Below are 14,921 nucleotides of genomic sequence, written 5' to 3' on the forward strand. Positions count from 1 at the left end.
AAGCAGGAGTCTTGGTGGCTCGGAGCAGAGTGAGCAAGGAAGAGAGTCACAGAAGTGAGGTCAGAGAGTGTTGCAGGGGGCGGGGGCTCTGGGGAGGGCCATTGTGAAGCTCTGCCTGTTACTCTGGGCAATCTGTGAAGCCTTTTGAGAGGTTTGCTTGATCTGATATGTACTTTAAAAACATCATCCTCAGAGGAAAATGACTATGGCTCTGTGATTATGACTCACTCTTGCTTACCCCTCCATCGAGAGAACAAGTGTTAATACTTGTGTTGATTTGTACATACATACTTTAAAAAGATCATCCTCAGAGGAAAATGACTGCACGTGGAAGCAGAGAGACAGTTGCCGTACTCGGTGCAAGAGACGATGGTGGCTTGGACCAGGAGGTAAGGATGGAGCAGTCAGCTTCCAGATACATACTGTGAAAGCAGAGCCCCTGGGATTTGTGGGTGGTTTGGAAATGGTGGTAGATATTTCACAGGTGACTCCAGGCCTAAGTTACTGGAAGGACAGTCTCCATTTGCTGAGGTGGAGACCTCGGAGGACCGTGGTTTGAAGTTGATGAGGAAGAGAGAAGGAGGAATTTTCCTTTATGAAACTTGGATGTTCTTTCTTGCTTATGAGGTCACTCTGACCCAAAGTTGTCTAGGAGTCAGCCACGCCATTGCCTACTGCTTTAGTGGTGTTGTGGCTCGGCCACAGTTAGAGGTCTATTTCTCACCCACTAACAACCTAATAAGCAGGTGGCCACTGATTTCCTTACATGTTTCTAGACCAAGCTACACTCCTCTGATTATATCAAGTTTATGACATGTTAGTATCTGGCAGGTCAAAAACTTCATTGCTAGCCTTTCCCAAGAATTTGTGGCAATTCTCCTATATTTATTTCTCCATATCAACTTTCGTGTCCATATAGCTGATGATTCTCCCAAATATCCATTGAGATTTTTATTAAGATTTTATTAACTTTATTTATAATTTGAGATCTTTTGAAATGGAGTCTTCGCATCTGGGATCATAGTACACGTCCCTTTGTATTCCAGCCTTGCTTTGACAGCCCCTCCGTAGAATGTGCGTAGCTGTCTGCGTAGGTCTTACGCTTTCATATGAAATTCATCCCAGAGTACTCAAGAGCTTGTCACCAATGTAAATGTGGGTTGTTTTCACAATACAATTTCTAATGAGTTATAATTACCGCCCCCAAAAATGGTATTGCTGTTTTGTATTTTTGGCTTTATTCCAGCCACTTTCCTCACTGTCTTGAGATTTTCTAGTTGTACAATCACATCCACAAATAATGGTGAATCTCGTTTTTCAGCATTCACACGGTTTATTTCATCTTCTTGTCTTATTTCAAAAGCTGGAGCCTCTAAAAGTGTGAATAGTAAAACTGACAGTTGAGCGTGCCTATCTTGTTTCAGACTTTAATGCTTTAAATATGTTACCCGTTTAATATGTTCGCAGATGGTATCTGGCTATACTCTCATTTAAGGAGAGAGTATTACACACAGGATCTTCATTTTATTTCTATGTGGTATAGCTATTGTATTCTAGTGTACACCATTTCTATCAGGAATAGCTGCTGGATTTTGTTGAATGCCTTTTTTGCCATCTGTCGATATGTGACCTAACGTAAGGAATTAAAAGGTCTGCTAATTCCTGAAGGACTCTTATTCTGGGAATAAACCCTAGTTGATTTTTTATTTAAAAATAATGGTGCTAAATATTCCTAATGGTCTTTTTAAAAATGTTTTAATGTCTTCACATTAGTGCCCATAAATTAGGTGGGTTTATATTTTTTATTTCAAGTGTTTATCATATTTTGGTATTAGGGAAGTACATATAATGAGTTGGAATACTATAGATTCCTTTCTGTGTTCTGGAATAATTTGACTAATGTAAAAATTATTTATTGCTTAAAATGAGATACAGCTTGCCCTTAAAATCAGCTAGATTTGCACCTTTTTAATAATAGATGGTAGGTCTCTTAACAGCTTTTTCAGTTTCTTTTATGGTTACCTGTCTATTCAGGCCTTTCTAATACTCAAGTTAAATTTTGTAATCTCTATTTTGCTTAAAAATGATTCAGTTTCCTCTGGAGTTGAAACCATATTAACCCAGGGTTGCACCGTCTGCTTTGTGAGAATTCTTCTATATCTGTTGGTAGAATGAGAGGATTTCCAACTTGTTTTGTGTCTTAAAACCTTCCAAGAGCACTCACACATACTGTCTCATGTCAGCCCTTCCTTACTCCTCCTGGGTAAATGAGGAAACCAAGGGGAAAGGGGCCCCTAGGGGCTTACGTGGGGCCACACAACGCATTAGGGGCGGAGTCTAGCCTCAGATCCAGGACTTCCACCTTCCCCTGCTAGACTGGTCCGCCTGTGTTCTTCTCAGCTGTGTCCACTGGGGGCTCATTCTTCTCAGGGCACAAAGGAGCGCCAAGTGTCAGGATGGACTTTGAGCATGACTCTCCTTCTGGTGGAGGCCTCTTTGTACTCTGAACACCAACACCTCTTGGAATGTTTCGGCAAACAGCCAGGTGCTTAGCTATGGGAGGTGAGCTGTAACTGTTTGGAAATGTATCACCCGTAATGTATCACTTATCTACCCGTAAGGTCAGTCTCATTTTCTAGAATAGGAAAAGAAAGGCATCCACTTGCTTTGAATGGCTACAAGTGGATGTATTTAAAAGCTTCTGCTGACCTTTCGGTGGTTGAAGATGAGACGGACTGTGGTCCGAGTGTGTGGGATCACGTTTTTGAGGGTATTTCCAGAAGCATCCTGTGTTTGATGCAACTTCATAAAGTAACATTATGCTCTGTCCTGAAGGAGAGTAACACAGAATATATATATTGCTGTGGAATTGCTGAAAAAGAGACATGACCAAGTTTTTTTTTAATTTAAATTCAATTAGCCGACATACAGTACATCATTAGTTTCAGAAGTAGTGTTCAGTATTTTATCAGTTGCATATAACACCCAGTGCTCATCACATCACGTGCTCTCCTTAATGCCCATCTCCCAGTTACCCCATTCCCCCACCGACCTACCCTCCAGCAACCCTCACTTTGTTTTCCCAGAATTAAGAGTCTCTCATGGTCTCCCTCTCTGATTTCTTCCCATTCAGTTTTCCCTCCCTTCCCCTATGGTCCTCCGTGCTGTTTTTTGTATTCCACATGAGTGAAACCATATGATAATTTTCTTTCTCTGATTGACTCATTTCACTCAGCATAATACCCTCCAGTTCCATCCACCTCCATGTAAATTGTAAGTACTCATCCTTTCTGATGGCTGAGTAATATTCCATTGTATATATATATATATATACCACATCTTCTTTATCCATTTATCTGTCGATGGACATCTTGGCTCCTTCTACAGTTTGGCTATTGTGGGCACTGCTGCTATGAACATTGGGGTGCAAGTGCCCCTTTGGATCACTATATTTGTATCTTTGGGTTAAATACCTAGTAGTTTAATTGCTGGGTTGTAGGGTAGCTCTATTTTTAACTTCTTGAGGAACCTCCATACTGTTTTCCAGAGGGGCTGTGCCAGCTTGATTTCCAACAACAGTGTGAGAGAGTTCCCCCTTCTTCACATCCTTGCCAACATCTGTCGTTTCCTGTCTTGTTAATTTTAGCCATTCTGACAGGTGTGAGGTGGTATCTCATTGTGGGTTTGATTTGTATTTCCCTGATAACAAGTGATGTTGAGTATTTTTCATGAGACATAACCAAGTTTTAATACTAGTTGGGGGGATTAAACGTGAAAATCTTGTAAAGGTCTTAGCACAGTGCTACGCATCATGAGAGCAATTATAGCTAATAGTCACGACAGGTTTTGATGGAGGAAATGCAGCGGATTTCAGGATTCACCCTCATTGGGAGACAGGTCGCATGCATTGTCACCCTCACGTTCTCACAGAGTCCGGGTGTCCCCTCCCATCCCACAGCCTCACCTCTTCCTCAAACTTCAGGAGCTGAACTGCTGAGGCAGCAACCGCAGGTCTGGTTTGGGGGGCCTCTTCCTGCTTGCAGCAAGTAGGTGGGTGTCAGGGCTGCTTCCCTAGGCCTGCCCACTCCCCCTGACCCACTCTCCTCTCAGAAGGCTCGGGACGCAGCTGCCCTTTGAGCCCTAATCTCCCAAGTCTGGCTTCATCGCGAGCCCAGTCTGTCCTCCTCGCTGGCCCCAGGGTGAACACAGAGACCTTTGTCATCCAGCATCTGCGGATGATCACTACGTAAGCCCCATGTCTGCTATTCCTGGTTCCTGCTGTCCTGCCCGTCTACCACAGTGGTCATCAGCACGTGTGGAGCGTGGGCGGTGGTCCTCCCCAGGCTCCTCCCTGTTCACCTGCCTGCACATAGCCTATACATCCAGTAAGAAGGTCCTCCTCTTCCCGCCCCCATCCCCACAGCCCATTCCTCCTCTCTCCAGAAAGCGGCCCCTGAGCCCAGGCTACCGCTCACCCCCCTCCAGGCTCACAGGCACCACGGACAGCGCCATAAGGCCCTGACCTCGGGCTCCTGACTACCCAGGAGAGGTTTAGAACGTCAGGGCTCAGTGGGCCTGCTCCACGGCCCTGCTCAGCCTCCAACCCCAGAGATTCTGCGCTCGCCAGGATTAAGTCCCTGTGGGCCTCGAAGTTTTAGGCTTAAGGGAACACTTAGCCAGCCGTGGTGCTGCAGCATTGTGTAGTAAGGGCCATCAAAAACTGCCTTGCCAATTCTAACCGCTGTGAGTATAAATCCACTACGCTGATGTCCAGAAATAAAAGCAGTCTGGATACACATTTACTCCCTTACCTCAGCACACACTCGCTTTGTGTTTGTGAAGTGAACAGAAGGACAGACCGAATGAGTGAATGGATGAGAATAAAGGCCTGCCCTCCCCAAGGCCGGCTCCACATGTCCCCCTGCATGGTGGCCCTGACTTGTGTGTGGCTCCCTCTCTGTGCCCAGGGGGCCCAGGCTTCCCCTTCAGCCAAGTCTGAACCTCTGGTCGGTCCTGTCTGAGACCTGCGTGTGGGTGGTGGCACTTTTCCTCACCAGGCTGGGGCTCCTCCGGGACCTGCCATGGGCGGTGGGCCCAGGGCCACAAGATGATTTATTATTTATTATATGGATCAATCTTCCTTTTTTTTTTTTCCCAGACTGCTGCCGAGTGGGCTGAGAAAATGCCCAAAGGCCTGCCGCCTACATCTCCCAAGGAAACGACAAACCAGGAACTGCTGGCTCGCCTCCACAAGGCCGTGGGCTCCCATTACCGCGCAATTGCTCAGGAGTTTGAGAACTTCGACACCATGAAAACAAACACCACCTCCAGGGATGAATTCAGGGCCGTTTGTTCCCGTCATGTCCAAATTCTGACAGATGAGCAAGTAAGAAATGTATTTGGTTCATTGTCCTAGGCAGTGTTGTATGAGCATCAGGCCAGAATTGAGGGCTGATCTCTATTTTGAAAATACTGGAAGGTTTTGGGGGGTGTTGTTTCTGTTGTTGTTGTTATTGTTTTGTTTTCAATCTTACTGAAGACTCACAGGAGCCTTCTGTTTGTGTAACAAGTATGAATTGCACCTTTTCAATCAGGGTGCAAATGTCACTTTTATTTTTAAAATCAAATTAAACTCAGCTCCAGCGACCACACTCCCTCTTCCTTCCGTGGATAATCCCTGGGCTTATGTGACCCAGAGAGGCAACCAGTCTCTCCCCACACCTGAACGGGGCAACATGGAGCCAATGAGTTGCTCTGGACCTCCCGCCACCCCCTTCCCCCTCTCCCTGCCCTCTCCCTGGTTCTGTTGCTAGTGTTTTCAGAAGCTCTGGGGATACCGCCGTGGGCAGGCTGGTGACATGCCCACCCCACAGGCTGGACACAGACCACCCTCTCTGAGGCCCTCCTGCCCATTACAGAGGCCTCAGAAGAGATTCTCAGTGGTTTCCTCCTCAAAAACTGAATGGTACTCTTCTTAGCTCTGATAACCTGTTGCCCTGGCTTCTTTGCCCTCCATGACCTTCTAAGGCTAAGAGCACCTCCCAGCAGGATGGCATCCTGAGGGTCTGCCTTGCTTACTGACTTCAGTCAATAATATCACTAAATGTTAGTGCCCGGGGTACAGTTTCCTGGGTGGCTTGTTCCTCACTGTGACCCAAACGCCAAAACAGAGCCTGGCACAGAGCAGGTGCTCAGCAAGTCCCGGTGAATGGATAGGTCGCGGGTTTAGCATCCATGTTCTCCACCACCACTGTCCAGTGGCCAAACAGCTGGGATAACACGGAGCACCCGTGATCCAAGCGCAGAAGCAGAGTTCCCTCCCCCACAGAAAATGCACTAGTTCAAGCACTCTCCACTTGTCAAACAAGCTGGTGCCCTAATCCCAGAGAATAACTCAGGTGAAAACAGAAATCCAAAATACTTATGAAAGTAGCCCCACCTCCGTCCTTCTTCTGATTCTGCTCAGGCTCGGCCCGGGTAGCTTCCCACAGCTCCCGGGTGGAAAGGTCACTCTCGGCTCCCAAGTTGGGTCACTCCACTCTGAGGCCCCATTTTCTCGGGGTTTAAGGATTAAGGACTAAGAGTATCCACAGGGACGGGTCATCATCACACGCGACCCCCTCCCCACTCAGGCCTCTGAACTCACCACCCTACAGAATGAATTCACTAATAATGAATAATATGAGCATCAGATTTCACTTACCTAAAATACCACTTTTTTAAAGTATTATGATCATTTTTGCTAAACAGATTGAAGTGCTTTTCCCCCAACAGTTCAGTCCCGTAGATCATCAAAGCTGAGTGAGATGGCTATTTGCAGATACTTCTCTCCATTACTATAAATGGAGAGAAACCTTTAAAATTAATCCAGTTGCATTTATTATTCTATGGGGCCAACTAACAAAGGTTTTGCTAATAAAGATTTTTCATTTCATCTAAATGAGTAAAATTTCACTCTAATTATTGATATAAATTAATGACATGCTGGCATATCTGGCATGTATAACAGAGAATTGGATTTTAATTGTCCACTAAGAAAGCCTCCACCATCCCCAAGCACATGAAGCCCCCCACCTCTCCAGCAAAATCAAGCACTTATTTTTAAATGCTGCCTTCTAAAAATACGCCGACACATCTCAAATATAGTCTGCATCATTGAGGGCATCCAAGACTGGCATAAGTACCATGGTTTAAGTTGGGGGATGATTAGCAAAAATTGTGCTCTGTTTGGGAAGGGTGCTTCTGGGTATAGACTGGCAAACAGGAAGCCAAAGCCGCAGAGATCCACGTTTTCTCCTTGCATGAGTCATGTACCGGGACCTTCTTGGTTAGATGGTACAGTGTCTGTATGGGGAGACACAGAAGTAATTTGGCACCCCTAAAGAATCTGGACCTCTCTTGCCATGATTCACAAGGATTCCCTGAAGATGCTGGGACAGTTCCAACCATGTTAACCAGCATCCAAATAGAGATCTTGTGTCTTGGTTTATCTGCATTATAAAAAAACTAGCTCATCCTAAAAAAAAAAAATCCAACCATCATGAATCTGAGAGGTCAGCTTTCTTGACTTACAGAGCTCTGTAAGCAGGGCAAGTGCCACATCTTTTGAAATCTTTTGGTGTAATTAACCTTTCAGAAGAGGAGAGCGACTCTCTGAGTGGATGGAGTTGGAAACTGATGGGTCTTCGTGACTCTGCAGAAAGCGTGTTATAAAAGGCCATAGGAACTGTGTCCACTTGGATATGTCTTAAGAAGATGGGGACCCACAGAAAGAGCCTCTCCTGGTCAGGCGATTTAGATCAGTCCTGGTGACTGCGTGGGGACTTCGCTCTATTTGCGGCTATGTTAGGGAAAGGAACCATTAAGCATTTTTGAACACTTCAGATGTGGTGTTTCTTAAACAGACACCTCTAGGAGGTGGGAAGCATTCAGGCAAAGAACAAACAACCCTTCAGGCAGGCAGACCTGGGTTTCAGTGCTGCTTCTGCACTTGTCCAGCTGTGTGACCTTGGACAAGTTACTCAACCTCTCTGGGCTTCAGTTGTCCTTGAGCTTAGTTTGAGTTTGTTGTTGCTGCCCTTACCATGAGGGTGCCCGGTGCACAGGCATCAGACTCCTCCAGCAGGAGACGGCCGTCACTGTGTGTGAGGTGTGGGCCCGGGGATGCCAGGCGGCTGCCGAGTATTCTACTCTGTCTCAGTGGTCAGCGGGCCCTATACATCTGGCCACAAGATGGTGTCTCCCCTGCTCTTGGTGCTTGTCACTCGGTGCCAGGCTTATGCAGTGTGGTGGTATATCTTGGCATGCCTGGTCCAGCCTGGTTTAGGCAGGGCCTGGGCCTCTGGGCCTCAGGGGAGGCATGCACCTTTTCCATGCTCCGGCCCTGGACGCCCCCTCTGTGGCAGTCAGATTCCACCTTGTCTCTGTGGTGGGTCTTGGGCAGGGAAGTTTCCCATTCCCCTGCGGGGTAGCTGACCTCTGACCTTGCTTTGTATAGGTGCAGACCCTGGGGTTGCTGCCCCTCCTCCAGGCCTTTTGCTTGCACCCTGCCCCCCGGGGCCATGGATCTGTGGCTGGGCCCTGAGGGAGGGGGTTCCTACCCCTCCTAGAAGCAGAAGAGTTTGCTTCTTCCTTCCCTCCCCCAGGGGTCCTGGTCTCAAATGGGTTTGCTACGCCTCCCCCAGCGGCTTCAGGCTTCCACTTCCCATGAGAGAAGGGTCTGGAGAAGCGAGGAGCGTTGCACGTCTATCCATCCTGTGCATTGTCTCCAGAGAAGCAACAGAGGCCGGTGGAGGAGAGCGTGTGAGCATGAGCATTCCCTGTGTCTGGGCCTCCCGGGCATGCTAGCCTCACATGCCAGCCCACACTTGCCCTGGACGAATCTGTTAACATTTTAGCTGATTTCTTCCTGAGCTCTGCCAGGCGTGAGAGCTGGGGTGTCTGGCTGTCTTGCAGACTTGGGGCTTTCAGTCCCCTTGGCTCCCTGGAGCCTCAGCTCTCTGATTGGCTCTAGCACGGTTCCGATTTGGTAGATATTTGGCTTTCTCTTGTTGTGAGAATGGGAGTGGCATTCTTGGGCAGCTTTCCCCATCACAGGAGTGGACCCCAAAGTCAGATATTTTTAAGTGTTCAGAAGGTAGTTACTACTCTGCATTTGAAGGGGACATTTCAGGAAGGGCACGATCTGCCACCATGACGTGGAAACTTACTCGCTTTCAACTCGTTCACAAACCACTAGAATTTTGCCTGGGTTTCGTGCCCAGCTCACAGGCCTGTAATTTCAGAATACACTCTCGTGGTGCCCGTTTCCAGTCCTCTTGATGCCTCTCCGGTCTCCCAGAGCTCCCGCCAGCCTCCATCCTGCACCCAATCTTTAGGCTCTGTCAGTGTTCTGGGTTGTGACAATCTGTCAGGGGCTTCCATTTCCCACCCACCCAATTCCACGTCCTCCTGGCAGCATTCATTCTGCCTTTCATGGTGCAGAGAGGATTTCCGTGGTCCTGCCTTGACTTCCACTTGTACCACAAGATTTAATTAGGAGTTGGTCCATCTCTGCCCCTTCTGCTGGACCAGGAGACAACATTGTTGTCCCTGTGGTTTTGTAAATGTCCTTACTCCCATGCATCAGATGTTCACCGAATCCTTAAGCATTCACACCCTTCTTTGTATTTACCCTTGATAACATGGCCTTCCTCCTCCTTCCTCCCCCGTGCCGCTAACACAGGAGTGTAGGAGAGCCCTCCACAGCCCACTTCCTCTTGTACGGCCGCATCTTGCTCTGCTTCCTGAAAGCCCTTCATGAGGAAGGGGATTACAGTATGGCTTCATGCTCTCTCTCCCTCTTCATTTTTAAAGGGTCTTACCATTGTCTGATCAGTCTTCTGTGAGTTTTTTAGGACTCTCAGCAAACATTTCTAGAGCACCTGCTGTGTGCCAGCCCCTTTGTGAGATGTTCAGCATTTAAAGATGCATCTCAGACGACCTTCAGAGAGCTGGCAGGGAGATGTCACCTGCAGAGGTGGCTTCAGCACAAGGTAGAGAAGAGCGCCGGTCATCTGTCTCCTGGGGTTTGGGAGAATTTTCCTGGAGGGAGACAGGTGGCAGGGCCTCCTCCTGTTTGGGGGTGGTTACTGCCCTTGGTGATGGTGAAGTCTTTCTGAGACCACGTGGTCACTTTCCCAAGCTCTCTTGCTTCCACACAGTGGCCTCTTGGAGCCATCCTTGTAACTTCCTACAAATCTACAATTCTTTTGAAGTAAAAAGTTGAAAACATTAATCATTTTTCCCTTCTCGGGGCCTGGAACATTCCCTGTCTCTTCCCCACCACTCAGTGCTTCATTTCCGGAATTTCAAATAGAGACGGTAGAGTCTCTCATCATTGCCTTTGGGAAACGCAGAGGCCAGAAGCGCTGGCCAAGGCCAAGGCCCACAGGAAGGAGGGGACAGGCTCCCCGTGGCGTGTGCGGGAGGCTGGGGCCCCACCAGTTCTGAGGGGCTCTAAACCCAACTCAGAAGTAAGTTACCCCGCTTCTTAGCTCCGCAAAAGCCCTCAGTCATCAAAAGTGGCTCATGTAGGAGGCTGGAGTCACTGCTCTGCCCGCGCTCGGGCGGTCCAGATTGCAGCCTGTGACACCAGACGAGACCAACCCAAAGCCGGAGGCTTCCCTCCAGTTTCCCACATGCCTCCCTTTCCGGCTGGTGGGGAGGTAACGCTGGCCCTTTGGGGGCCGCGCACCATGGCTGTGAGTGCAGCAGCGGAAGGCAGCAGCCCCTGGCCGGCTGGTGGCCGAACTTGGGCGCCAGTGAGAAGGAGAAATGAGTCTGGCTGGGCTTCCCAGGGCCGAGGTGGACCAGGGCTTTGATTTGCATTTCCTCCCAGATTGTCCTTCTATACTGCAGCTCAGGCTCTGTGACTAATCACAACATTTAATGGCTTTCAACTGCTCGCTAAGGGCCCAATTCAATTAAAAAATGCCCTGCAGAAGCCATGAATAATCCTCTTGTCTTTGCTGTTCGGTCTTACAGAGGCTTCCATCAAGTGGAGGCCAAATGAGTTGTTTTTTTTTTTTTTTCAATTTTTTTTTTTAATCGATGTGGGCCTCGGACCCCTGCCAGCGCGAGCACTGGCCTTCCCTAGCTTCCATCCACTTCTCAGGGGGCGCCGCGGGAGACTCCGCTGGGCTCTTACGCTCACCCTGGGACTGACTTCTGCTTCTTTGCCAGTTTGACCGACTGTGGAGCGAGATGCCGGTCAATGCCAAGGGCAGGCTGAAGTACCTGGACTTCCTGAGCATGTTCAGCTCCGAGAGAGCAGCAACACCGCCGACCGCTGGAAGTTCGGTCAAGGCCCAAAGAGGCAGCAGTGTTCCCGAAGTCCTGGACGGAAGCAGGTCTGCAGCGTCATCACCCACTCACGACCTGAAGGCAGGGCTGAAACCTCCGAGCCATCCCTGTGTGAGTCCTTCTGTCCGTAGCGCCGCCATCACCGGGACCCCAAAGCCCCAAACCCCACTGGACCGGAGGGACCTAGAGTTCCCAAGGGGCAGGTGACTGAGAAGGTGTCCCGGGTAGAGCCTGGGGTGGGGCCACAGGAGAGGAGCTCACAGGTGGGTCCTTAGCACTCACCTGCCTGGAGCGGGGAGGGAGGAGGTGTGAGGAAGGGCTGGGGAGGGGTTGGGTGGAAGGGAGGCATGGGGGTTGGAAGGAGGAATAAGGAGGCTTTGGTGTGGGAAATGGGTACAGGAGCAGGGGCAGAAGACTCTAGATGTCAGCAAGCTAGGGTTTCATCGGGCAGGAAAGCAAATGCGCCATGGTCGGTAGGCACTGTGTGCAAGGGCCCAACTGTGTGCCCTGCTGTAAAGTGTTGCACCCATTTTACAGTTGAAGATACTGAGGCTCTAAGAGGTGTCCTCACATTAGACAGAGAGAGACCTAATTTCAAACCGAGGCCTGTCTAACTTTGCAGCTCTGCCCCTGGGGCTGAGCCGCCCAGCTTGGGATATAGGAAGGAGGCAGGCCTCGCTGAAGCTCTTGCCTCATCTGCAGGAAGGATGACGGTGTCTCCAGGGAAGGGGGCTTGAGAGGATCCCAACCACGTTCTTAGGGCAGCCATCGCTGGGCTTCATGCATGATGAGCACTGGGAGACAGGAGTTATCATTTGTTCGTTCAGTCAACACACGTTTACTGCACACCTACTATATGCTGGGTCTTTTCTAGAGCTGAGAATGAACAAGGTGCCTGCCCTTGTGGAGTTTACATTCTTGTCAGATATAATGGCCAAGAAACAGTAAACAATAAGTATTTAGCAAGTTGGAGATCGTAAGTAGAGCAGAATGAAAAGGGGGGTCAGGAGTACCCCAGAGATGTCCACGTCCTAATCTCTGAGACCTATAATATGTCACCTTACATGGCAACGGAGAATCAAGGTTGCAGATAGAATTAAAGGTGCTCACCAGCTGACTTAAGACAGGATCATTCTGAAGTGGCCAGGAGGGCCCAAGGCAACCGCGAGGGTCTGTAAACGGGGAAGGCAGAGGCAGAAAGGTCAGTGCCGGAGAGAAGCCATTTGAGAAAGGCCCACCTGATGCTACTGACTTGGAAGGTTCAGGAAGGGACCACAAGCTAAGGGGTGTGGGCACCTGTAGATGCTAGAAAAGGTAAGAAATGGATTCTCCCTTAGAACCTCGGAAAGAACTCAGCCCTGCTGACACCCTGACTTTGGCTCAGTGGGACCCATTTCAGGCTTCTGACCTCCAGAACCGTAAGAGAAATACCGTGTGCTGTTTTAAGCTACCAAGTCTGTAGCTCTGTTATGGCAGCCATAGGAAACACGCTGGTGGGGGGGTGGGGGCAGGGGGCCCAGCAAGGACTCGGGCTTTCACTCCCAGTGGGATCGAGCCCTTGCAGGTGTTTATGCAGAGGAGTGATATGGGCAGCATGCCTCCTTTAAAAGACTCCTGTGGATTCTGTGTGTTGAATAGACGCTATGGGTGGAGTGGGTGCTGGAAGGGCGGGCAGAAGCAAGGAGATGGGGAGGAGGCTGCAGTGGTCCAGGGGAGAGGCCTGGTGGCTCCGGGCGAGGTGGGCAGTGGGGGGCCGGTGGCCGGAGGTCGGATGCTGGATGTGTCTTTGAGGAAAGCCAACAGGATTTCCCAGTGGATTAGGTGTCGGGTTGAGAGAGAGAGAGTCCAGGATGGCTTCTCAGGTTTTGGCCTGAGCATCTGGAAGAAGGGCGTTACATCAACCCAGATGGGGAAGGCTCAGGCAGCACAGGATTCAGGAGAAAGAGCAGGAATTCAATTGAGTTGGTTACTGTAGTAGATAACCATAGGACGTGACGTGTTCAGGGAAATGCCTGGGCTACGTTCAGTTCATTCCCTGTATTTAAGTGGAAAATACAGTAAGACCAAGAACAGCCTCATACTTGGTCCGCATAATTTCACAATATTGGACATTCTGGAAGGGAGTGCAGGATTAGACATCCATGAAAATGACACGTGACTCACTTTCTTTGATAAGACACTTCCTCTGGTGAAAAATATGTTATTGTCACACACACACACACACACACACACACACACACACACACACACACACAGTAATATGTTTAAATAACATCTCCTTATCCTTGAATCTTAGCTCTATATTTATTTCCAAAACTATGTTGGTTATTGTGTTTAGGCACAAATACGGCTGGCTGATGGAAGTAAAAAATCAAATGGCAGAATTACCACCCATGTCTTGCTCTTCATTTATTTCTGAGCATGTTCTGCCTGAGAAGTTGTGGACCCCAAACCTGAGCCCTGCCTGTAATTTCGTATTATCACTTCCATATTGAATCTCACATTACAAGACAATTTCCGTTCCTCTCCCGCTAGACTCCCGCTAGTGCCGGCTCGGCGCCGGGCCCCCTGCCCTTGCAGAACTGCGAGCCCACAGAGAGCAAGCTCCGGAAGAAAATCCAGGGCTGCTGGCGAGCGTTCCTGAAAGAATGCCAAGAGAAGGGTGTGAACCAGCAGGGCGAGGTCGCCACGGCTGAACTCCTGGGTGCGTTCCCGTAAGAGTGTCACCTGCCGGCACAAGTCCACCCCCCCCACCTCTGTGCGGCAGGCTGGGCACCTCCCTGAATGCTGCCTAGCGGGGCAAGAATTCCTAAGGCACCTCAACCCACCGCAGGGCACCTTCGCGCCGGCATGACCGAGGTCACAGCCACGGTATTCTCAGCATTAGAAATCACGGACTTGGTTGTGGTCTCCGGGCAGCATGAAGTGTTCACCGACTCAGAGAGCTTGGGGCAGTGGGAAAGGTGCCGGAGGACTGCGGCTGGGGACGCGCCGGCCCACCCACTGCCTCGGCTCCACCCTGCTGACCCGCTACTAACCACGGGTCGCTTTGATAAGCTGTTCAAATGACATCTTCTGGGTTTGTACTTCCACTCATGGTTGCGTATTATTTATGCAGCATTTTACATTACAGGAAGGTAAATCTGCCCTTGAAACCCTTCCTCTTGACCAGTCTTTAGATCGCTTTTTAAGAAAACTGTTTTTCTCGAGAACCTCCAATATTAATATAAATCACTTCTATGGTAGTCATGGCTTAAAAATGTGCAGACGAAACAAGGTGTAAACTCTTTAAGTGAACAGCTCCTACAAAAAATAACCATTTATAAATTAAATATAAAAGATGAAATCAATAATAAGCATCGTTCCATTGATTTCACATGACATGTTTCTCTGAGACCAAATCAGCAATGTTGGTCTTAATGCGTGTTTGAGTTCCATTTGGTTTTTAGTTAATTCTTTTGATTTTGGGACTGATGAACCTTAGCTTGCCTTGCATTCCCCATCACCATGTTTAATTTTTACCCAGGAACTCAGGGTGCCCACCCATTATCCTGCTCAGCCTGTCTGGCTTCAGTAGT

General features: G+C 49.1%; 1 protein-coding gene across 7 annotated transcripts in view; it reads left to right on the top strand.

Annotated features, from left to right (window-relative positions):
• EFCAB6 (EF-hand calcium binding domain 6) overlaps positions 1–14,921 on the top strand; it is a 219,833-nt gene that overhangs the window by 197,261 nt on the left and 7,651 nt on the right. For all 7 annotated transcript variants that reach the window (XM_025882318.2, XM_073882664.1, XM_073882663.1 and 4 more), the window contains 3 exons: positions 5,159–5,386; positions 11,224–11,454; positions 13,879–14,047. In XM_025882318.2, coding sequence (XP_025738103.2) covers positions 5,159–5,386; positions 11,224–11,454; positions 13,879–14,047 — 628 coding nt within the window. The remainder of the gene's footprint in view (positions 1–5,158; positions 5,387–11,223; positions 11,455–13,878; positions 14,048–14,921) is intronic.

Source organism: Callorhinus ursinus, unplaced genomic scaffold (genome assembly GCF_003265705.2).
Source record: "Callorhinus ursinus isolate GAN/ISIS: 27379988/994484 unplaced genomic scaffold, GSC_fseal_2.0 scaffold48, whole genome shotgun sequence".
NCBI lineage: Eukaryota > Metazoa > Chordata > Mammalia > Carnivora > Otariidae > Callorhinus > Callorhinus ursinus.